The sequence below is a fragment of the Uloborus diversus genome, unplaced genomic scaffold (assembly GCF_026930045.1).
Source record: "Uloborus diversus isolate 005 unplaced genomic scaffold, Udiv.v.3.1 scaffold_361, whole genome shotgun sequence".
NCBI classification, from domain to species: Eukaryota; Metazoa; Arthropoda; class Arachnida; order Araneae; family Uloboridae; genus Uloborus; species Uloborus diversus.
The window spans coordinates 30,940-56,272 of record NW_026558529.1 but is presented as its reverse complement, the minus strand read 5'-3'; the positions used below and the strand labels follow the sequence as shown (position 1 = coordinate 56,272).

The 25,333-nt window shown below is 32.4% G+C and overlaps 1 protein-coding gene across 1 annotated transcript in view; it reads right to left on the bottom strand.

Annotated features, from left to right (window-relative positions):
- Positions 1-25,333, bottom strand: part of LOC129233371 (uncharacterized) — an 81,608-nt gene that overhangs the window by 50,540 nt on the left and 5,735 nt on the right. Inside the window, exons 2-7 of the mRNA XM_054867409.1 lie at positions 23,938-24,317; positions 18,505-18,838; positions 17,193-17,392; positions 13,455-13,718; positions 7,722-7,895; positions 5,923-6,087 (exon numbers count right to left, since the gene is read on the bottom strand). Coding sequence (XP_054723384.1) covers positions 5,923-6,087; positions 7,722-7,895; positions 13,455-13,718; positions 17,193-17,392; positions 18,505-18,838; positions 23,938-24,283 — 1,483 coding nt within the window. The 5' untranslated portion in view covers positions 24,284-24,317. The remainder of the gene's footprint in view (positions 1-5,922; positions 6,088-7,721; positions 7,896-13,454; positions 13,719-17,192; positions 17,393-18,504; positions 18,839-23,937; positions 24,318-25,333) is intronic.

The following is a 25,333-nucleotide window of genomic DNA, read 5'->3' as shown; positions in this document are numbered from 1 at the left end:
TACATTGCATTATTGAAGAACACTGTACATTGAATTTCAGGATTTTTTTTTTTTAAATTTAAGTAATTTTATAACATTTTCATTTCCCTACGTATTTATGACCACTTTACCCCATGGGGTAGGGGAAAGTGGTCATAGTATGGAATAAAGTGGTCATAGTTAAAAATAGGTGCAAAACCGTTAAAAAAACCCAAATATTCGTATATTTTGGTTATTTTTATAGTTACAAGTTTGTGCATAAGTATATGCGGGTTTACACGATTTTATACGTGTTGTGTAAACATAAATAATCATGTTCCTACATGAGTAAGATACATGTATGCATCAGATACATGCACGTTCCTTCTCAAGTACATACGCTATACATGAGTATATAAGCATGTATGCGTGATTATCTACAGGAGTGTATACGTGTCTACACGAGTACACACGTGTCACGAGTGGGCAATTCCACCGTTACGGACGCAACAATCACAGACTTTAATACACACGTAATTTCAATTTGGTTTTTATAAAAGCTACATTTTTTTCTGTTGTATAGTTTGATGTTATTCATGCTGTCAAAAATTTGGGTGCAGATTGCTTGATTACAAAAAGTACCAAAAAATTAAAACTGCCTGTTACGGACGTAACTCAGAAAACAGCAAAATGTATACATTGTCCTGCAATTGCCAATATTCCTCTGAATTATTCATAGATTTTAAAAATTGCCTTTTAAATACTTGTTCTAGAGATTTCAAGCTTTCTAAAACCATAAAGTTTTCATTGATATTTTTTGTAAAATTTATGATAGAAATTAATATGTTTGTTACGGACGTAATAAAAAAGTGTTATGGACGTAACGTGTCTGATACGCTAATTGCACAAAGCAAATAAAAGCTTAGATATACTAATAATTTTTGTTAAGATAGTGCAGTGGTATAGATTTAACACATTATTTTGACATTTTAAGTTATACCTTAATAGATTTCAAATATTTGGGGAGGTAGGGAGCAGGGCTCCCTGCATATACCACCATGTAAATAAATGTAAAAAATAAATTGGTGCATCATAAGAAGTAACATTATCCAAGGGGAAATTAAGCAAAAGAAAAGTGTAGAATTATTCAGTTACAAATAAATTTTTCAAATTTTTAATATGAACATGGGGGAGGGGGAGAGAAAGGTTCTACAAGCCTGACTTTAGTAAAGTTGTTTTTCCCCGTGAATATGTAAAAATTTTTGGGAGTGCTTTTACAGTTTGAGAATTTTCGATGGTTTTCTCTATCTCTCAAAACATATTAAATGCCAAATTTCTTTTAAAGTTTAACAGTTGCCTTTGATTTTGATCGCTTGTGCTTTATCTGAGGATCAGATGTAGCTAGTTGATTTTTTAGTACTTTTAACTCTGATCTAATTATATTTCTTAAATTTAATTTTTAAAATACTCAATGTATCAATGAAACTGTAATCTAAGTATTATTTTTTTGTGGAGAGTAAATAACAATAATGTAACTCAATAACTTTGGTTTAAACTGTTAAATAACAGGACAAAATTTTATCTCTAAGTTAATTTTTAATAAAGAACTAATATTAATTTGGCTATGCTGTCAGAGTGATAGAAGTTTGAAGAGAAAAACTATGATTAATATATGTAATATAAATTTGAAAAAAAAAAGAAAAACTTGATTAATGAACATTACGCATAAAATGTTTCGGATTTCATCATGTCAAATGATTGAATAATTTTCACTAAAATCTACTTGGAGAACACATTTTTTTGTGTCATATATTATATATACACAAAAAATATATATATAGTTTTAACTCTTCAAATAAAGTGCATTGATGAAGCATAGTTTAAGAAATTAAGGAACACTTTTCCTCTAGAATATTTTTATACAAGTTATTAAGCATTAATTGATAGTGTAGAATTATTAACACCAATTAATTTATTGCATGATTTGGAGGACAAAAAATCTTACTTTGAGAGGCATACATGTGTCTTTCAATAATTTTAAAAAATAAAATTAAATATCCACTAACATTTGTAAGAATTTTAAAATCAGAGCATCAGAAGTTTGTTGTATCATATTACGTGTCATACACTATATTTTCATTGCCCATCTTGTACTTTTTTTCTATTTAATTCGAAACATGTGTTACAGACGTAACATACTGTTTTTTGTTACGTCCGAAACAAATAATGTTACTTCTGTAACGCCAATTTAAAAAAAAAATTAAAGAAATTGTTTTAAATAATGTTTTAAACGATGGTAAACAATTTCTCTGATGAATTGCTAAAAGCACAAAAAAGGATTTCTTTTACTTTTGATTTTTTAGGAAGAGATGACAAGTTTTGCTAAATTTTTGTTACAGACGTAAAATTAAACTTCATTTTTTAAAAAATTTGAATTACCTAATTTTACTTCGAAAAAAATTAAAATAAATACATGTTATTATAGTATCATGTTAATAGTTTAAACTGTATTGCAATTTATTTTGTTTATTTTTATTTTGCTACTAGAAATAAGAGTTTGAAAATGTGGTATTTTTTCCCGATTGTTATGAAGATCCGAATGTCGTACTTCCAACTAGAGAAAAAATTTATTATTTAACTGTTATTAAAAAATCAATGCAATATTCTGAAAATACACAATTTAAGCTTTACAATGATATATAATGTAGCAACATAACTGCAATTTTGACCTACTGGCTTTACTCTTCTCAATTGCCCAAGTATAAACAAGTATATACGCGTATAAACGAACATCATATGCTTGTATGTACTTGTCTTTCGAGTATATGCGTGCATACCTGAGTATATACGTGTATAGTAGACATATATACGCATATATAACAGTACATACATATACGAGTATACGCGAGTTAATTTGTGGATACATCCAGTGCGTGTTTGTACGTGTCTTTTCACGTATATATACTTGTATAGACGTATATACGTACACAGCAGTACATGTATGTATCCACGAGTATATCCGCTATTATACATGTATGATTGTAGAGTGAATCCAAGCTCTTGGCCAAAAATTTAAAGGGTATGAGAGGGAAGGATAAGAAGCAAAGATTCATAAGGAAGATATGGTCGCTGACGCCTTATATGCACACAAAGCCATAAAATGATGGATGCAAAACAGGCAACAAATTTGTTACACAAAGATGATTTTACCCAATATTTCAGTTTTTGAGAAATATTTTGAGCAGTTATTAAAGTTACGGCCTGTAGTAGCTCTAATACACGCATCACAACAAAGACACAGCGACTGATGAAAGTTTTTCAAAAGTCTCGTTATTGCAACAGGGAGTGCTTTGTGATTGCGATGCATGCATTACAGCTGCAGGCTGAAAATTCATCCATCGCTTTAAAACTTACTTAAGACCTAAAATGTTGTGTAAAATTGTCTTTGTGTAATATATAAATTTGTGACCTGTTTTGCATCCATCAGTTTCTGACCTTGCATGCATGTAGCCGTCAGCATTGTGCTTGTGACCATGTGTTTCTTATGTGTGATTCTTGCTTCTTATCCTCCCCTCTAACACTTTTTAATAATTTTCCCAAGAGTTTAAACTCGCTCTGCATATATGTATATCATATACTTGTACATAAGCATCTACTCGAGTACGCACGCTTATATACGTGTCTACCTGAGCATATGTGTTCGTATATATACGAGTATAAGCGGGTGTATACGTGTATAGTCGAATCTATATCTGTATAGATAAAAACTACTTGCAGATACCATATACGTGCTTATTGGTGCATGTAAGTGAATACGTATATATACGTGCCTACACGAGTATATGCGTATGTCGTATTTTTACTCCTCTTTACTGTAAAAACAATACATATTAAGTGAAATTAATATTTAATTTATATTTGCCTTATACTTAAAGATTAAGTGACTTTAGAAGAACAATATTCGTCAAGCCTAATATTTTGACCACTTTACCCCATCTTACTTAAATGGTTCTAAAAAATCATCCAAAATAGATTCAGCTAATTGCTAATGAGTAAGAGTTCTTGAGACATGTAGGAAGCTTTCTGCACAGTCAATATGTTCATAATTCTAACAAATAAAAATTCCCTAGGAAGTTAAAAAAAGTGTTTAGATTATTAAAATTTTCATTTTTACACAAAATATTTTTTTTAACCAAAAAAATTTTGCCTGTTGTAAAAGTTTGTATTCAAAATGTAGTTTCTAACTGTCCCATCCTAAAACAAAATTTTCAAATTCATTCGAACATTTATTTCCAAGATATAACCATTTATTTGACGTATGACCACTTCCCCCACCAGACTCTATACAGTGGCGTACCAAGCATTGGTGACACCCGGGGTCGTAATTTGTGTTGTACCCCTACAAATGTTTAGAAATAAAGAAATAAACAAACAAATATATAAATAAAAGGCTTTAATAGTCTACGTAAACATGAAATTCAAACAATTTTCAGAAGCAACTACATTTGTGTGTAACGAATTTTTAAGAGGATTAATGTACAAAAAAATAAATAAATAAATAAATAAATAAATAAATAAATAAAACTATGTACGCGTTTTAAATAACTTGCCATAGACGCATATGTGCAGGACTGTCCCGACAATAAAATTGCAGGGCCGTCAAAACAAAAAATGTGTGTATGAAATTAACAGCCCCTTATTTATTTTAAAAGTATCTAAAACTCTGGTAAAGATAACGAATTTCAATTTTTAGAAAGTCACTACTAGGTCACTGGTCTAAGTACTGACAATACGAACCTAATCTAGAGTATAATATTCACTCATAATATATAGTGGTGGAGATAGGATCCGAGGATTCCCCCATCCCCGGGACTTTTTTTTCAAATTTGTAGTCTTAAAAATGCATTTTAAATCTATAAATTTCAATAACTTGCAATTTCACTTTGGATTTCACCCCGCAGACTAATAACACCCGGGACGGACGGCCCCACTCGTCCCCCCCGTTCGCCCCCCATAGCGACGCTACTGCTATATATGCATATTAAAGAGAAAATTGAAAGCATTAAAAATAAAATACCAACTGAGCTATTTTACAATATGAATAAAAACACTTTTTTTAAAGAATAAAATGCTTTAATAAACATTTGTACAACATGAAGCATGATAACAGATTGGTGACACATTTTTTTAATGGCTTCATTAGATATTTAAAACAAAAACAAATTTTATGCTAAGAAACATATTAATGACGCATATATATCTGCTTCTTTCAATAAAATTTACTCCATAAAAATATATTACTAATCATTAAAATAATTCTAGTAATTTGTATTGCGGAATGCTTGTTAACCACCTACCAGAAATAATGAATAAAAATATATAAATCTTACCAGAAATATTACTTTGTACAAAAAGATTATCAGTTAATTCTTACAGCATAATAATGACAAAATTTTTTTATTTCCGTAATGTGTCATAAACGTTTGCAATAAACAGCAAAGAAATATTAATGTATTTCTTGTTCGACCTTGTTTTTAGTTCAAAATTCCAAGATAATTTTATACAAGCAATACTGTCGAATAAAGTAAGACCACACTCTCATAGTGATTTTAAAACTGATGAAAAAGTTTTATTAAACAAAAATAATTCAAACTTTGTACTTTTATCCGGCGTTGAAACTGAACTTACAGCCATTTAAGTCTTCTGAAGGAAGCTAAGGAAAACTAATGCTTCTTTAAAATATACAGGGTGGCTATAAAATAACGGGAGCTGTTTAAAACTCTCTAGCAAGTGAAGTATTGGACGAAACATTGCCAAATGTCATGGGCGTTCACAGTAGAACATGGGATTTAGATTTCTGAAATAAAAAAAATTAGTACAAAAAATCGTCACCAGGGGAATTTTTGCCATGATTTCACAGAATGTCCTTGGGATATTGTGCTTAGAACTTTGTAGTCCAATTTCATTTTGGATGTCTTGGTTGAACCACAAATTTCAAGCTTTCAGGGTCAAAGAAGGGCGATATTTTGCCTCCTTCTGGAAGAGATACTTTGAAATTTTGGACAGTCGCAGTCAGAAACAAAAACACTTGCATCATTGTGAAGGCCTCTCCGGCGCAAGAACGTTTGCCTAAAAGTAAAACAAAACTTCCTGAGACATCAACAACAAAAAGTTTTAACTCTGATACGTTGAGTTATGACCTTAACAACGCTTACCTCTTTTTGGGGGTAATAGCGAAGGGCAATTGGCTCTAAGTTGAGTTGGGGTAGTTCTTAGTAGTTTTGGAAATGCATTCCAAACCCGATGCGTGTCAATATAGCACGTCCCCTTTTCACTAAATTCCTCAAAAACGGGTAAACGTTGTTAAGGTCGTAGTTCAACTTATCGGGACTACATTATATACCCTTTCAATCCTTCGCAATTGCAGTAAATTTAATGGATAATAATTTAGGGATCGCGCTGGCAAATGAAATCACGCTTTTAGAAACAGGTGAGCTGTTGAAATTATGACCGTTTAGTAACAAAGGGTAGGGAGTAACAAGAAGTATGACAGCGCACTTTTGGTTGAAACAAATTAAAAATCAAACAAACAACATATTTTTGTACTATAGCATGACATGGAAGGGAGGTGAGGTAAAGTGTGGCGCTTTGTGAGAAAGGGAGGAGGAGGAAAAAATTGAATGGTCGGCTGGAAAATGGTTAGATGTGATTTTTTTTTCAAAATTGGTGGTTTTCTGGTGAAATGATGTAGGTCGGTTTGTTAAAAAACGAACTTGAGTTTCATATTTTGGACGAAAACGTTTATTGCAGTTTAGCAACGTTGGATGGGACATTTTCTTGGCAGCTTTTTTTCAAATTTAATTACGGTCGTAGGAAAAAACCCTCTCGTGTAAAATTTGAATTTTGTAATTTGTTGAAAAAATGTGAGACATTATTTATGGATATCTCCCTTGCACTAATATATGTAAGAGTAAAAGATTAATGCTCATATCAAATAGTTGTAGATCAATGCTCATATTAAATAGATGCAGATCAATGTGTATATCAAATAGTACTAGATCAATAATCATTAATATATGTTTTGGAGCATACGAAAACTTTTTTTATAAAAAACATAATAATTTTTCAAACCCATTTAATAAACTTTAACTTCAGTACTGAATTTGTGAAGATAGATTTTAACAAAATGTAAGGGGAGGCACAACATTTTTGTAAAAAGATAGGGCATGGGTATAAAAAGTTCGGAAACCACTGCATAAAGGCTTTTCTGTTCGCAGAGCGACCCACCGGTGAGTTCTTGAACGAACTCTTTATATTCAATAGCTCTCATTTGAATTTGGAGTAGAAATTTATTATTCTTTTTATTCAATTCAATCATTTGAATTAAATATAGTACAACATTCATCTCATTTGGACCAATAAAACGCATTCTAGAGCATTCCATAGTGGGCAATTTACTTCTTGAGGATTCTGTATGTTAACACTGAAATGCACTTTACATTGTATTTTACTAACAGTAGACGATAAATTCGATACACTAAACGGGTAGTTTACATTTTATTCCGTTTGAAACATTTATAATAATGTTGAATCGAAAAAAAAGGTTAAATAGCAGTTTTAACATTACGCCTAGAATGCTTACTTATTACTAACAATATTCTATGTCTGATTAATAAAAATATTATTCTATTCACTAATTAAACGATCTTAAAAAACCAGAAGTGTCTCGTATTAAAGTTAAAGTTCAAACTATGCACACTTACCAATACCAAACATTACGGGCAATTCAGGTCTCTGTTTGCCAGGTTTGGGTATGAATCTTGACGGATCGAACGTGTATGGATCTTCATAGACTAAGGGATCGTGATGAGCCAACCAGAGATTCATCACCGTTATTGATCCTTTGGGTATTCTGTAACCATTGATTGTTGTTTCTTCTGTAAAATATACATTCAAAAGTAAATATATATGAATAACAAAGAAAATCTATATGCAGTACTAGAAAATACCCGTAAAATCGTTGAAATACAAAAAAAAAAGTATAATGCTATACACAATAATAAATAAAGTGATTAAAAAACTATTACAGATCGCTGAATAAATAATTAGCGAAATTTTGAGAGGAATTAAGGATACTAGCAAAGAGTTACACCGAAGGTAATTACATTTATCACCGAAATTCAAAATCTAGAGGAATTTATAGTAAAGTGAAATACTTAAAATAAATTGCATTTTTCAAACTGAACATTTTTTTTGAAAATTTCATTAAATAAATTAGGAACAATGTATTTTTTCAAAACTTTTATTGTAATGTTGTTTTAAATTTTTCGCATTAATCTTTTACTTTCAAATAAAAGGGGAAAATTTTCATTGTGTCCCATACATGCCTTTTGCCAATGGGGTTAAGAGATAATTCATACATTTTCCTAATGAAATATTTTGTATTACATTATTGAAAATATTTTTCCTTGAATGTACAAAAAAGGAGTATATTAAAAATGAATAGAAAATAAATAAATGAATGAATAAAGATAAATTGAATGAACTAATGAATGATTTTATTCATTTTTTTCTTTCACTAACTTATTTATTGTGTGAAATAAATTACTGAATGATGAAAAAATATGTAAACGAATAAATTAACGTATGTGTAAGAATCCATGAATTAATGAATAAACCAGTGGTTACACTAATATATTCAATATGAATGAATAAATATATGAATGAACTAGTTCACTATGTCGCATTCAATTTTCACCGCAGGCACTTTTTTAAAAGAATTTTACTTCATTTAAAATCAAAATATGCATAATGTGAAGTGAATAACTACAGCACTGAGCATCAGTAGGTCTTAATTAATATTGGAAGTATTAATAACAATTTCCTTATCATATTTTACTGCAAAAATCCTTTTTTAAAATACCGCGAAACATTGCAATATTATCATCAAAATTTGAAAATAGCTCGTGTTATCATGCGTCCGGACCTCCAGCGGTAAATCCTTTCCGCTGGAGGTCCACTGGAATTCCGCAGCATACGGAATTGTGCAAAAGGAATTCCGCTGGAATTTACTTTGTCCCATTCAATTTTCACCCCAGGATTTTTTTAACCGAGTTTTACTACATTTAAAATCAAAATATGCATAATGTGAAGTGCTGTACATTATACACAAATGTACATTGTGCAAAAGTCCTTCTACAGCACTGAGCGTCAGTAGGTTTTAATTAATATTGGAAGCATTAATAACAAGATTTTATCACTTTTTATCGCAAAATCTTTTTTAAAATACCCCGAAGTATTGCAACATTATTATCAAATTTTGAAAATAATTCGTGTTATCATGTGTTTGGACCTCTTGTGGTAAATCCTTTCCGACTAAAATCAAATGTATGTTTAATGAAGTAGTTAAAATATTGTTAAATAGGTGGGGCTAAGAGTAAAATATTTTGCCATTTCACTTTGTCCCACTATTTCAAGTTGCCCTACATTCTCGTTACATTGCTCTTGTTGATTACTGTTGTCATAGTATGATGTCAAACTAAACTATATATGATAGAAAATTAGCCAGGGAATCACACGAAATGTGTAACAATTATTGCTCAGAAATAATAGATGTAGCGTTATAAGATTCCGGGCTGTTTTGCCGTGGTCTGAGTGGTTTTACTCCAATCGTCTTACGGAATCTTACAACATTATTGACACCGGCCGTGAAAGCCTTCATTCTTACAAATAGATATAGCAAACGAAAGAACACAGGCAGACTTTTTTTTGACCCAAAAACTATTTGTCCTCCTCTCCCTGTTTTCTAGATATAAAGTCTTTAAGTTCGAAGAAATTTTAAGAAATATCGTCAAATTTAAAGAATTTGCGAGTAATGGAAGGTATTACGCTACTTTACGTTCGTCATTTGGCAAACCATCTACCCAGGGGCATCCCGATAGGAAGTCCTCCCAAAATTTCCTTGTTCGACAATTTTGTCCGACAATTCAAAAAATTGTTTTGTTTCGGCAAAATTTGGACCTTTATTTGGCAAAATTATCATCATTCGTCAAAATCTGGAGTTCCATTCGGCTGAATTTGGAGTTTCACTCGTCAAAATCTGCATCATTCGGAGAAATTTGGAGTTCCAAATTCGGTAAATTGAGATTATTCGCCCTCCCAAAAAGTTATGTTCAGGGTGTCCCTGCATCCACCTGCAAAGCGTTTGAAAGATGTCCTTCATTTCTCTATGGCGCAGTACTATCACGCAGTACTCAGTATCAAGGCTATTGCGCCATAAAATCCAATGTAACCAACCTTCATTTATCGCCAAAACTCGCAAAATTTGGTGACAGTTCTTACAATTTCGGCAGGCTTGAAGGCCTCATATTTCGATAACTAAGAGTCGAGTACAAATAATTCATGCGCGCACAGAAACAAGTTTTACTCTTTCAATTGCTTCTTATGGAGTTTTATTTTAAATTCTTGCACGATCGTATTATTCCTTTGTAAGAACAGCAAGTAGGTCAATAGATCACCAATCTGCAATCACACATGTCATTACTCTGTCCTTGTTAGATAAAAACTTTTCGATCAAGCAGCTATAGATGTGTCAGTGGTGAATGGAGTTGAAGCAAAAATTTTAAAATAATCGTTTTAAAATTTGTTGATTTTAAAACAATCGACGTGAAAATGTGACATTCATCATGCATAAGGTGACCATTTATTTTTTCCCTCAAATCTGGACTTAGGCAACCACATATGTATTGAAAGAAATGTCGTGTTTTTTTACAGCTCCTGTTTTATTACGGAAAAGAAAAAAATGAGTAACTCATGCAATATTATATTTTTAATGCCCAAATTTGCTTGAGCATATTTGGTGCAGATTTTAAAATAAGAGTGAAATTCTTGGTAAGGATTACAAGCAATTTACTTTTACAATTCGTATTCCTTTAAAATCTGCGTGTTGAAACTTTGCTTTTCCCTAGTCCACCGATTATTTATAGGCAACAATTGACTTTCTATTTAGCAGGGATTGCCAAAATATAGTTAATAGTGATGTGGAAGCTAGCATGATTCAAATTATTTGTATAAAATGCCAAAACAATTCCACCCAATGACTTTCGGTTTGAAAATTTTCAGTGTTCCATAGTGTCATTTCAGAAAACAGGGTTTTTCAGTGTCCCTTGGGGACAAAGGGACAGGCTACCTAAAAACGGGACTATCCCGCTCAAAACGGGACGTATGGTCACCTTAAACATGCATCTATCAGAGCTGTCATAGATTTCTGTCGATGAATGATTAAAGTCAACTATAGAACAAAACTTGCTTTGTGATTACAGATTTGCTTTGGGGTTACCAAGAACCTCAAAACTCGAGTTGATAGGAATCTTTAAGGGTTCTTTTTAAAGCTTGACCACAGAGAAATAATGGATGAACTCGAAGCAGAAACATCATTTCTATCATTTGTGATAGGTTGTTTGTTATAATTTTGTAATTGAGAGAAGCAGTGAGAACGCGCCTCTTACTACTCAGCGCTTTCTGGCATATTCTAATGATGTTTCTGCTTTGAGGTCATCCGCCATCTCTCCATTGTCAAGCTTTACCTCGAAACACATGTCTAAAATCCTTTGCGAATTAGATACGATTGAGCTTTTGACAGGAGATATAGACTCCACTGATCAAAAAATGTGAAGGCCTGCTTTCCCCGAATGGGCTCTTACTTTTCATGCTTCAGTGCTCGCATTAAACACTCTACTAAACTTGATTACGAATGCTTAATAATTATAAGAAGTATTAATGTCGGGTTTACTTTACAATTGTAGGACTTATCGGTGTTTTAACCTATCGACAGTTTAGAAACATTATTGTACTGTGCATAGAACAGAGCTTACTCCACACTGAACACTGTATTTCCTGTATTCTGTTTTATGTCACAACATTTTTGGTCAATAGGTTTTACGCATTATCATTAACAATATTCATGAGACGATATCAAAACAAATACTACAAAAGACCACAATAATGAAAAACTTCACAGCTGAATGTTTGATGAAGAAAGTTCTCAATAATTTTAATTACAAGAAGCAAAGTTTCTGTGTGAGGTCATAGTATGCATAGTATGAAAAGAGGTAAATGGGGAGAGAGACACAAGTGAAAAAAAATGAAATAAATAAAATATTTACAGCAAACTCCCGATTATCCACAGAATTGGAGGCACAAGAGTCGCGAATAATAAAAACCGTGCAAAAACAGCAAAAAGGCTAAAATAAGGGACAAATAAGGTAAAAATTATCCTTCCTCAAAAAATTAAAGTGTATTGATGCATAATACTTTCTACAAACAGTGAAAATATATATACAGTATATACAGTAAAAATGCTTTCTATTTTTGCACAACAGAACTTAAGGGGTCTAAGCCTAATTTAATTCTGAACAATTTGATACCTCATTTATTACCATGTGCAAAACAGTTTTCAAGTTATCGTAAAAATGTGATTTATTATTCATATATACATTTCCATAGAGATTTATGTTAACAACAGATGTTTAAGCCTCTTTATCTCAGGTTACGTTTTCTCAGATTTCTCGTTTCGCATGCGTGATATCTCACAAAGTTTCTTATATATTTCCGTAAAACTTTTAATGCATGTTTGTCAGGTTTATTTTTATGATCTGAACCCAAATGTATTTATTTTTCTTTTGACTTATTTAATTTTTTTTTTTTTGAAATTTTATAAGTTAATGTCAAAATTTTTTCCAAAATTTAGGGTGAAAATATTTTTTTTAAATATTAACTTTTATTTTTAGTTAAAATTTAGATTCAGATCATAAAAATAAATTAGACAAACATGCATGAAAAGTTTTACGGAAATACACAAGAAACTTTCTAAGACATCATGCACGCAAAATGAGAAACCGGCACCTGAGAAAAAGAGGCTTAAACAGCTGTTGTAAACATAAATCTCAATGGGGAAAGTTTACGCATTCTCACGATAACTTGAAAAGTTTTTTGCGTATGGTAATAAAAAAGCTATCAAATTGTTTAGAATTAAATTATGCATAACAAATATTTTTTTCCAGAAAGTCGAAAATTTTGAATTTAAGGGGTTAAAGGTCCTTAGACCCCTTAACATCAATTTTGAATAAGTATATGTACGATGAAGAAAGCACGAAAAATAAGTACATAAATAAAACAGAAACAACTGAATTTAATTTACAATTTTTTTGACCAAAAAAAAAAAAAAAAAAGGCATTGGTATTTGTTTTTTGTAGCGAAAATACATGTTCCTGATTGTTCATTGACTGCGGATAATCCGCCCCGCGGATAATCGGGAGTTTACTGTAGTTGATATTTTAGATTTCTTTTTATTCTAAGCAAACCGTATGCTTTAATTTTGTTCATTTTTGAGACATTGATTTGAAACATCTTTCATGACTTTTGGTTCGCCTTGTACTTTCTGTAGGTACGACAAAAAAAAAAAAAAAAAAAAAAAAAAAAAAAAAAAAAAAACTTACTTATGCACTCCAAGCTGGGAAACATGGTGAAAAATTCGGATGTTCTCACCACTTCATAAATGTAAGCATTTGTGTAGGACAAATAGCTTTTGTCATCCATGGTAGGAAGCCTGTCTGTTCCAACGACTTCAGCTATTTCCTCGTACATTTTTTCTTGTTCCTCTGGGTGATCGACTAGACTGATCAAGAAAGTTCCAATAAAGAGGGCTACTGATAAAATTCCATCTCCGACAAATTGTTCCAAAGAGGCCACCAATGCCTCATCTGTAAAAGTTATTGCAATTAATTCTTGTTAGGACAAATGAGATACAAGCACATTTTACAAAGCATAACTGCTGCAAATTATGTAGCTATGCATCGGCACAGCTAATTTGAAAAAGTTACATAAACTTTGACACAAAACAGAGGTTTAGATGTAATGATATATTTTTAATTACTTAGGAAAATGAGTGACATGCCTGCATGCCTGCATGTGTTATACTCTTAGAGAAATCACCTAATAAAGAACAGGTCCGGGTACAGATTACCATTTTAGGGAGGGATCATACTCAAGAATGACCCGCTTCCCTCTCATGAACGAACATACGTTTTTGGGTGCGAAAAATTAGGCACCTAAAAGAGCATAAACGTTAAAAATTAATTTAATGAGTAATGAAAAGAAGTAGTATTTCAAATATTTACTTTCAAAAATAATGAATTCAGAAGACTACCGAAATCGACTACCTATGAAATACTACCCTTTATTCATAAAGTGAGTGAACCTTGAACACAATCTGGACGGAACTTTATGAAAAAACACTTTGATTAAAAATAAAACACTTTGATGAATCACAACATCCCTTTGATGAATCAAACAAACACTTTGATGAATCACTTTTTGAGCAAACACTTTGTTCATGAAGTGAGTGAACCTTGAATAAAATTTGGACGGTTACTATTGTCGATGGTTTTGTAGCGGTCATAATCCCCATGACTAGACTTACCTGATTTTTGAAATGTTCAACCGTGACGCCGGAACGCCCCCCTCCCCCGTGTATGCAAAAGGGTATAAAACCCTGGTTGATTTTTTGAGCGTTTTATGGAGGTCAGTTCATTCTCAATGCTATGAATACATGGTTACTAAACCAGGGGTAATAAGCAGTTATGAACCTAAACCAGGGGTAATAATAAAAGACACCAGCAGATAAAATAATCTAGCAGATAAAAGGAAGGATTTGAAAAATTTATGTCCTTCATGTTAATATTTATAAGTTACTTGATAAGATGAAACGCTCTTAATAAGGAATAAAAATTTGAACAATATTTAAATGTACATTTCGTTGGATATTATACTTTTTCCGAATATCTCTTTTGGTCTTAACCTTCTAGTAAAAATTCCCACACGCTAATCCGAGGTTTGTTTTACAACTCAATGTTACAAATGACAAAGTAATTATCCAAAATAATTATTTCCAAGTTCATTTTTCGACTTTTTGGGTCCTCTGTAATCAAATTTATCTTTTACCGGGACATGAAGTAAACCGGCCGGGATACCAAGATTTTGGCCGAAAACCGGGTCTGTCCCGGTCAAACCGGGACGGCTGGAAAGTCTACCCATGACCCCCCCCCCCCCCCTTGTATCCACTACTGATAGAGACAGAACAGGGTTGCTTTCCAGCCGTTAACATGGAACGGAGTTTTATTTGATTGTCACATAACAATCTGCATGCCACCGTAATTCAACGAAGTTACAATGTCATTTCTTGTTCTTGGTGAAATACGTTTATACAATTGAAGTTAGCACATTTAAACCAGGGTTGGCCGGATTGGACACAATTGGGTTGGACCCAATGGTTTTTTTTGAAAAAAACCCATTTAAAAAACCCATTATTTAGCCCACTTTTGGGTTTTTTTTAAAAAATTTCTGAGAAGTTTTTTAAAAAAATGAATTGATTCAAATACTTTCACAGTTTAAACTTCTTTTTTATTTGTTCTTCACCACAGACAATGGACATAAAAAGTGAATTTTGAACTTTAATAGTATTTCTTAACTCTTAACGGCATTAAAAAAATACTTCAAAGATTTTAACTTTTTTCTTTAACTGGTCAATAAATAACTCAAATTATCTTGACTAAGTCCTGTCATGTCTGATTTTCTCAATATTTGTAGATTGTACAGAGGACACTACTCTAGCTAAAAGGCGTTCATGTGAATTATTTGCTGCAAACCAATGCGTCACAAATCTCGAATAAACAAGGTATATTTTTTAGAAATTAACAGGTTTTACAAACAGTCGGACAGAAAAATAGAATAGGATGTACAGTAATTTTCATTATCTTACGAAAAAGTTTAATATTTCTTACGCTGTACACAGAATTAGAAAAACAGGCAACATAAAATTCAAAGAAATGTCTTGATTAATTTGGAATTCAGTAAAAAGGGATTTAAACGACTTGAGGTTCTACAGTAGTTTTGCACAACAAAATGAAATACAATAAAGTAAAATGCAAAAAAAAAAAAAAAAAAAAAAAAAAAGCAGTGATTAAAAACGAACAATAGATTTTATCACTCGAAAAGTAACTTTGCCTTAACTGTTGGTAATCATGGAAACTAAAAAATCTGAAACTTCACCATTCTTGACTTTCGTTGTCTTTTACTTTTCTTCAGAAAACGCTGAATTTTCCAGCTTTTTTTTACCCCAAGACAATTTTTGTGCTTTGTCCATATACTTACGCTACAATATGCTACAAGTATCCCACATTTTGCCTAAAAAAAGACAAAAAACCCACACTTATTTAAAAAAAACCCAGCTTTAGCTGGGTTTTTTTGGGTTTTATTAAAAAAAACCCAAAAACCCTAGGTCCATGGGCTTTTTAAAAAAAACCCGGGTTTTTGCCAACCCTGATTTAAACAACTAGTAACCAATGATCACAAACGATTTATCTCACCAAGGGGAATACGAAGGGCTGTCTCGAGAGAAAGGATCAAGGCACAAGTCTTTACTGGGCGCTTTTCTTGTTATTTCAGCGATAATACATTCTCTGCTAGTATTTTACCTCCGAATTTTTAACAAAAAAATGAAAATAAATAATTGAATAAAACCTCATTTTACACTTGGATTTCAGTTATTTATTTACCTAGAAATAGAAAATACTACAGTTCAATTTTCTTTTCTTAATTTCTCTATTGCCGGTATACTGCTGTGCAGTTGTTTGAATCGATACTTTTAATGATTTCAGTTCACTGTGATTGGAACACTTAATTTCATATTAAACAATGATATGAAATATTTTTTTCTTTGTTGTATTTTTTCATTTTCTTACAAAAGTGATATTGTATAGTAACTATAGCATTTAAATTTTTTTTTTAAACTCTTAAATAATAAAAAATATAATGAAATAAGATAGAGCTTATCAATCAATCTAAAATTAAAAATTATAAAAAGTTGATTATATTTTTGTATGTATGTATGTCATCGCTACTCCTGGTGAACGACAGAAAACTGAGCATCGAACCAGGTATCTATAGATTTATAATTTTCCTGGTTGCACGTTTAGCTAGGTGCTCTAATTGTGCGATTTTGATTAGAAACAACATTATTATAAACATTTATTAATTTAAATATAATTTTTCGACTCTGGTTCTTCTTTCAAATTTCATTTTACTGAGACATTACCACACAGAGGCTGGCATAATTTCGATAATCTCATACAGATTTAAAAATTTTGCCAACCATAAGTTTGATCAGTTTCACCTACTTGAGAAGTATTGGGCAGAAGAATCATTTTTTCTTTGCCTGTCTTTTCTTTCTTTCAAATAGCTGTCGATGACATCTCGTACATTATTTTCATCGAAATTTCTTTCATGTCTTTCAACAGTTTTTGTCAGTAGTTTCGCCATATAATGATGACTTGATATAGCATTGCGGCAATCGGGAATCAAGGGGAAAATCACATATCTAAAGAGAAAGATAACTAATAATATTCTAATAACTACTTTTTCGGGTACACGTTCTTTTTATGACCTAATGTGTTGTAATTTCGTAACTTTTGCGTTCATTTTATTAATTTTCATTCAAAATTACTTATGTTTAAAAACCTTCGCTTGTGAGATGTTTTCCCTGCTAAGTTATCTGTTTGCATAAGGTTCCGTATAGGCTAGAAGGGAAATTGGCGAGATATCGCCAAACTGAATTTGATTTTAGAAAACTTACTATTTTACACTAAATTTGGCGATGAATAGGTAAATTTGAATTACTTCACCATTGAACCACGGGGCGGCTAACGTCTTCTGACACTGTTCCAAAAAGTACATACGTGCTTGTTTCATTTGGTATGACGGGTTACATTTTAGTTATGTTTTGTCATGCACAATTTGTGTTAAAAATCTACTTTATGCTCAATTCCCTTATGTTAAGCTGTTGAAACGTTTTTTGAACGAAAAGTCCTACTCCTTACCAAGCGGAATTAAAAAATATTTTAACTGTAAACCTGATACAAATTGTTTAAAAAATTTAGATTTTTTTTTGAATAAAACTGTGAGTTTGCGTTTGATTCAACTAAAAGCTATTCCAGGATTGAAAATTTAGTTCAAAACAGGGGTGCCCATCCCCCATAAGTACAAAGCCACAACCCCCCCTCAAAAAAAAAAAAAATCTCGATACTTTTTCTCTTTTTTAATTTTTCATTTTTAGCTTTTTTTAAAATTTTACTTATTTTTAAAAATATTTTATCTATTTCTTCATTTATAAATTAATAATTATTATTTTATTATAAAAGTTCTGTGCCACGCCAATGACATATAAACACACACGCACACACACTAACTAAATAAAGCAATGAAATGAAATAAAATAAAATAAAACAAATAACTTAAAATAAAAACAAATCAATAAATACATTTAAATAAATAAATTTAAAAAAAATTAAACCCAATCACCAATTCTGATGTCGAAACTTGCACCATAAACCCCTTTCTCCCGTGGACACCCCTGGTTAAAAACTACTTTTTGAAAGAACATTTTTTTGCCTTGTTGTTGAAAAGACATTAAATAAGTTAACAGTTTCTTACTTTGCTACTGGGCCAGCAATCAGGAGTTTTGTCACTGTCATTCCTTTCATTATGGTCTCATAGGCTCTGTTCATCTCCATCAATTCTTCCTGCGATATTCCATCTTCGCCAAAAAGCATCTGCCGCATAACGGTGCAGCACTTATCAGTGAGAAGTTGTGCGATTTTGATAGGCTCCCCATTTGAAGCTCGAAACTCGTCCATTGCCTTCTGAACCTGGTCGTAAATCGGCCCTGCCGCATTGTCTCTGAATGTAACCATTCCGTATTCTCTAAAAGCTTGGGTGAAAAACTTTCTCTGTGCTTTCCATTTTTCGCCATTTACGAAACCGACAGCTTTTGGAAGAGAAAAATGTTAATAATACTAGTGATGTTTGATAAAAAGTTTCATGATTTGTAACTTAATTTGTAACTCTTTAGCAAGTTACAGATTTGAATACACTACAATATTTACAAAACATCTTGGAATTATACGGTAAAAATTACTGGCATCCTTCTTGCCAGTAATTTTCACCGTAAAATCTAATTTTACTGTAAAATTTTGCGGTAGAGTTAAAAAACGAGAGTTAAAAACGCGAGTTGCAGGTTCAAACTCGAGACCTTCGGATTGGCAGGCGGCTTTGCTGCCCACTATTAGCTGTCCGCCATACAAGTTGGGCCACATCGAGTGAGGGAAATACGGTGTTATCTGCTTCGCTCTTCAAGTCATATGGTTAATCAATTGGCGCTGCAATCGTTTATTTTGTCGGTACAATTTACTGTAAATTTTTCTGTATTGTAAACACTCTATTTTACAGTAATATCTACCATAAAAATTTCCTGAATTTGTAACAGGGTAGAAATCCCCTTATCAAGATTACTTAGGCTATTTAGAGTTCAGCGAGTAAAATGAATTTAGGAAGAATGAAATGAAAAGGAAAATCTGGTGTAGTATAGCCCTTAAGGGCTCTTGCGGCTTTAAAATTGAATAAATCAACCAACAAAAGGAAAATCAGAAATAAGTGGGAAAATTTGTTCTTAATTTTACTAAGTAATTTTTAAACAAAAAGTGCACATTTTCATGCGTATATAAAATGGCAAAAAATAAAAAATTTGGTAAATGTCGACATTACCAAGGGAATATCAACATCCACATAACTTAGATATCCACTAAAGACCGAATATTTGCGGTGAATCACCGGTGAACGGCAATATTCTCCTATTTCGATCTGACACGGTAACATTTTGAAGTCTTTGTCACCCCAATAATTTCTCAATAGTAAGAGCTATAGTCTTAAAAGTGGAGGGTAGGTATAGTATAGTTGCTATGCACTGAACAGTGAAGACACTTACAGAACCACCTGGAGGCAAACTCAGAGTTAGCGCTCTAATATCAGAAACGGTACTAGATACAGGAAAAAAATGCACCACAACGTTTTTCAGCAGCATCAAATTCAGAAAGAAAATACATCTCCCTCAAAGTAATGTTAAAAATTTTCGGCATAAAATGCATTCCAACTAGGAGTCGTCGAGTGTGATAGTTGCTTAAAATCCCGTCCACATTCACCTGACCTGAATACTCAAAACTTTTTTTCGCTAAGGGTAGATTAAGCAGTGAGCGTGTAGAACTCCTTCACCAACATTGCACGAACTTTAAAACCGTATTATGCATGCTTATACCGACGCGTCCTCTGCCATGTCGTACTAAGTGCAGCTCGAAGTGCAGTCCCGCGTCCATATGTATATTTCTGTTTAAATACACACCATTTCGTGCATTACAGGTGGGTGAGGCTCATTTCCGGCTAGTGCAGTTATGATCAACTTGATCAAACAAAGTTGTATTTTATTCCACTATTTTCAGCATTACTGTGCGATAGGTATCTTTTTTTTTCTCTTAATTTGATGATGCTGAACAACTTTGCATTGACGTTTTTCCGGTATCTCGTACCACATCTGACATAAGAATGTTAACTCCGAACATTTTTCGCCAGGTGGCGATGTAAGCTGCTGTACTGTGATGCGTGGAGTGGCCATCCTTTTTGGGAAGAGTGCCACTTTCTGGAGAAAAAAAGGTTTAGCTCGTCACTTTCAGTTTTTTCAATGCACTAAAATCCTCTTATATATAATAGCCAATATCACTGACTGAGTAACGCTCTAACGTCACCAGTAATGAAATTATTCATAAACATGAATTACTTTACAATTGACAATGTTTATTGAATTTTGTTCGGTAGCTGAGATTCTTGTTTTTTTTTTCTTTTTCAATTGTTCTCAATTTTCGGACACCAAAAAGAGTTTAAATACTTCGATCTTGCTAATTTTGCCAGATCGGAACAATGAATTGCCCAAAATTGTGCGACCCAAAATTTCAACAATCAAAATTTCTCCAAATAGGCAGTTGCTTCACTCAAATGAAGAAGGAATTTTCAACCGGCATACCTTGACGGGTGATTCTAGTACATTAAGAATTGAAAAGAAAAAAAAAGTTACTTTCAAAGCTTCATGACACACAATACAATGTTTTGCTAAAGCTCTTTTTTTCCCAAAGTAGATATCAAGCAATGTAACAGAAACCTTTTATGTTACCCAAGTCGCTCCATCCGTGCAAACAATACCTAAATTTCTCCCCTCTGCTTTCTTAAGTTCAATTACATTTTTAAGTTCTTTAAAAATGCCTTCTTTTGTATCTGAAACTAGTTGACGCAAATCAAGAAGTTCTTCTGCAATATCGGAGTTATCATTCGTCCAACATGGAAATGTACTTTAACATTCTGTGTAATGTTACAGCATCATTTTTATTTTAAATAATTTAAAACATAGAGAGTTAACCAAGGAGGTTCCGGAACTTATTTCTTACTTTTTTCATTACCAAATTTGTTCTAAAGTTGCGATTTTAGACCTTCCATTTCGTAATATTTCCGGGGGAATGTTTTGAAAACACCCTTCCCCTAACATTAAAGAAAGTCTTCTAAACAGGCACGGATTTAAAAATTTTGCCCCCTCCCCCCGCAACAAAATCTGTAGGGTCCCTCCTCAGAGGCCAGCAGTGTAGATTTTCAACGTTAATAAGGCAAAATGCTAGTTTTTCTCTTTTTCAATTTCTCGGGCCGGATGTGCCCCCCCCCCCTGCGTACCCGCCAACCACTGCAGGGTCTGCGGGTACGCAGATCCGGGCCTGCTTCTAAAATTGCGTTTATTGGAACTTCAGTTTCGTAAAATTACCGGAGGGAAGTCACTGAACCTCTAACCGTTTCCTTAGCACTACCTGGGATAATGTACGTCTTAAATTTTGCAAATTGTCTCCTCATCCGAACTTCACTAAAGTCTATCTAATAAAAATGTCTTTTTGAAACTTCAATTCTGAAATTTTTCGGGAGGGAGTTCCAAACCTCATTCCTTCTACTAACAAAGATGCCCCACACTTTCGTTTTTAGGACTTTAATTTCGAAACATTGCTGGTGCGGAGTCATTCAAAAGAAGGGAGATAGCCCCCATTGTCCCTCTCTCGTATTCATCCTTGGTGCTTGCAATATTATAATTCAGACAATTTGTGCTCCATCCTCCTTGCCCGCGTCCTCTATGCGGCGCACAGCGACATTTCTTGATAAAGCTTATATTGGCTAGATTTCGACGACATTATATCAATATAATTTAAAAGGTTTTAAAGATTTTCTCAGAATATATAGTAGGGTTTTTTTTGAATTTGACAAAGTTCATTAAAATTATCTAATTTTCTCCACTTTTTAAATATTTCAATCAGACTTCACGTGCCACTAATTATACTCCGCCGTGACGCATTGTGGCACACGTGTCGTGGGTGGGTCATCCTTGGTATAGCGCATGACAAATTTACTAGCTAGAATTCGATCTTCTCACAGTTGTGTAAAATATTTTTAAGTACCAGTTTAAATATTAACTGAGCATACTCACTAAGTGAATCGCCTTTAGTTCGATTCCAGTCTGTCCAAATTGACTACGCTCCAAATGGGAGTGAAATGTTAGTAGGGGAACATAGGGCAAAGTGAAAGAGCGGGGTAAAGTGAAATGGTGAATTATTTACTCTGCTTTTAGTTCCACCTATCTGGTATTAGTTTAACTATGTAGTACCATATGTAGTCTATTCCAGACAGGAAAAAATACCACCGAAGGTTAAAGCGTTTGGTAATACAGGCAATTAATAAAAAAAAGACTCTCATATTGTGACATTTTGTTGTAAGTCAAAAATTATTTTTGTTACTATAAAATGAAAAAAATCTTGTTATTATCGTTTGAAATATTAATTGAAACCTCCGTATATTCAATGCAGCAAAGATTTAGTTAATATTGAGTTGATTTGTATGTTAAATAAATTGTGCAATTACTCATGTACATACGTGTAAAGTGGATGGGGAAAAGTGTAATAGTTTGTGTGATTTACTTTTTCAATCATTTAATCTAAATCACTTACGTTTTCATTTATTAGTTAATTCAATAACATTACTTCATTTAATAAATCATTTATGTATTCACTCATTCACTTTTTTTCTCATTCATTCATTCTTTTACTCGCTCATTTATTTTTCTTCATATACCAATTGATTTACTCATTTAATAATTGGTTTTTTGTTTCATTATCTTTTTATTTATTCATTCAGCCTTTTATTTACTGATTCTTTTCATCAAAAATATGTTTTATAATCAAATAGAAAATATTTCACTAGAAAAATATTTTATTTTTCACTTTGCCCCATAGAAAAAAAAAAAAGTGAAAAATTTCCACTTCTTTTTGAAGACTCAAATTTACTGCCAAAAAAAAAAAAAAATACTGTTTCAACGCAAGTTTTATTATAAAATAGAATGTTCTTCCTTTATGTACTCTAATTTTCAAAACAAATTTCCGATTTGTTCATTTTGCAAAACTCAGTCATCTTAACCAGTTTACTTTGCCCCACATTCCTCTACCTGAATTCGATAGCATTGCAAGAATTGCAGGCAAGTAAGGTGCTGGGTGCTTATTTACCTTAAATTCTGTCTTCGCTTCAACCATGGTTACAATAATACTGTAGGAGCTTTCTTGGTAAATCAGCAAGGTGTCGAGCTATAATTTTTTTACCGATAAAAGTTGTCTCTAAAGGTTCCTAATTTGTTCCAGACACATGACTGGTTTTTATCGGGAAGATTTTTGAATTCATCAGAAATATTCCATAATAATTTCAGAAAGGTTACTGACTTTTAGTGTAAAATGTTTCTGTCTTTTTGCAAGATATATGTTACTCGCAGAAATTGAGCACATTAGCTGCTCATTATTTTCTTGGAACGTTTCCGAATTGTTTTTAGTGTAGCGTTTAGAAACAAATGTAGAATGCAATTTCAAAAAAAAAAAAAAAACCTATTAATATTAGTACAGTAATTTGTTTGATAACTGTTTCTTTACATTAAAGAAAATGAAATGCTGCATTTCATTTTTTTATACTCACCGTCTTTGAAGATGTACGATAACATAGTGTAATCCATCGTTCGTTCGAAGCAGTCAGAATGGGACAAATGAGCTTCTCTTATTAACTTCACTGTTCCAAAACTAATGTAAAGTTTTCCTGTTACAGTGAAGCTGAAGATATCTCCATACTTAGCTTTCAGCTCATTACACTGAAGATGGCTGTTCTCGTCTTTTAAGGAAAACAGAAGTCCAAAATATGGCAGTCCTATTGGTCCCGGAGGCAAGCCTCTGTTTCTTAGATGGTATAATAAAAGTAGCACAACAGCGACTAGAGTTGCAGAAAATATCACTTGCTCGGAAAAAACGGAAGGTAAGTCTAAAAACATCTTTACGAAATGAGATTTTTATGCATTGAAGTGCCTAGAAATGGGAAGAGATGACTTAATAATTATTGACAAAAAGTTTTTAAAAACAATAAGGAAAAAGTTGAAAAAAAAAAAAAAAAATAAATGGAGAAATAAATAAAAAATAAAAAAATAAATAAATAAATAAATAAATAAATACCACGCAGTAAAAACATTGAACTGAAATTGCATCGAATTGTAGAGCAACGCAAATAGAAAAAAAATCATATGTACAAAAAAAAGGCAATAAAATAAAGAAATACAATAAATTACAATATTATAACACAAAAAGGAAGAATGAATGTGAAGTAAGGACTGGCTCGTTTTCAGAGAGATGCAGAAAATGCTTCACAAGGATTTTTCTACCCAAATGGGAAGGTCCAAAAAAATTTCAACTTCCCGAGGGCCTTCAAATGAACTAACCTTTAACTGAACAGCCATGGATAGAACACAAGTCGCAAGTGACGGTAAATAGGGGAGGGTGGCTCAAAGCGGGTAGGCATTCGTATGCCGCCGCATGGTGTGCTAGCTGCGATGTATGCGTGCGTCGTGTTCACCCGACACCCCCGAGTTTCAATCAGTCACAGCGAAGCAGCAGTGAAGCGGCATGGCGTAACCAGGCTTAAATGAAGAAAAATTATACATATCTAAAAACAACTGAAGGTATGTAACTTATGATTAGTCGAAGATCAATTTATTTTTCTTAATATCGATATTACGTTTTTCTGGCACCATTCGCCTACACACTACTTTGACTATTTTGCTTGTTTCTTTTTAAAATTTAAGGTTATAATTATTGAAATAAAAAGCGTGCCTTCGGGCAAAGCGGGTAGGGCAAATCGGGTAATATATTTATTTATTATATACATTACTCGCATAAATAAATATATGATTTAATCATATATTTATTTATTATTTCTTGACACATGTGCTGTCTTAGATTTTCTATTTCAATATGATAAGTATAAATTTAAAAAGTTATTTTTTACGATGGCAATTAGTTAGCCTGCTAATTTAATCAGTTATTTCTTT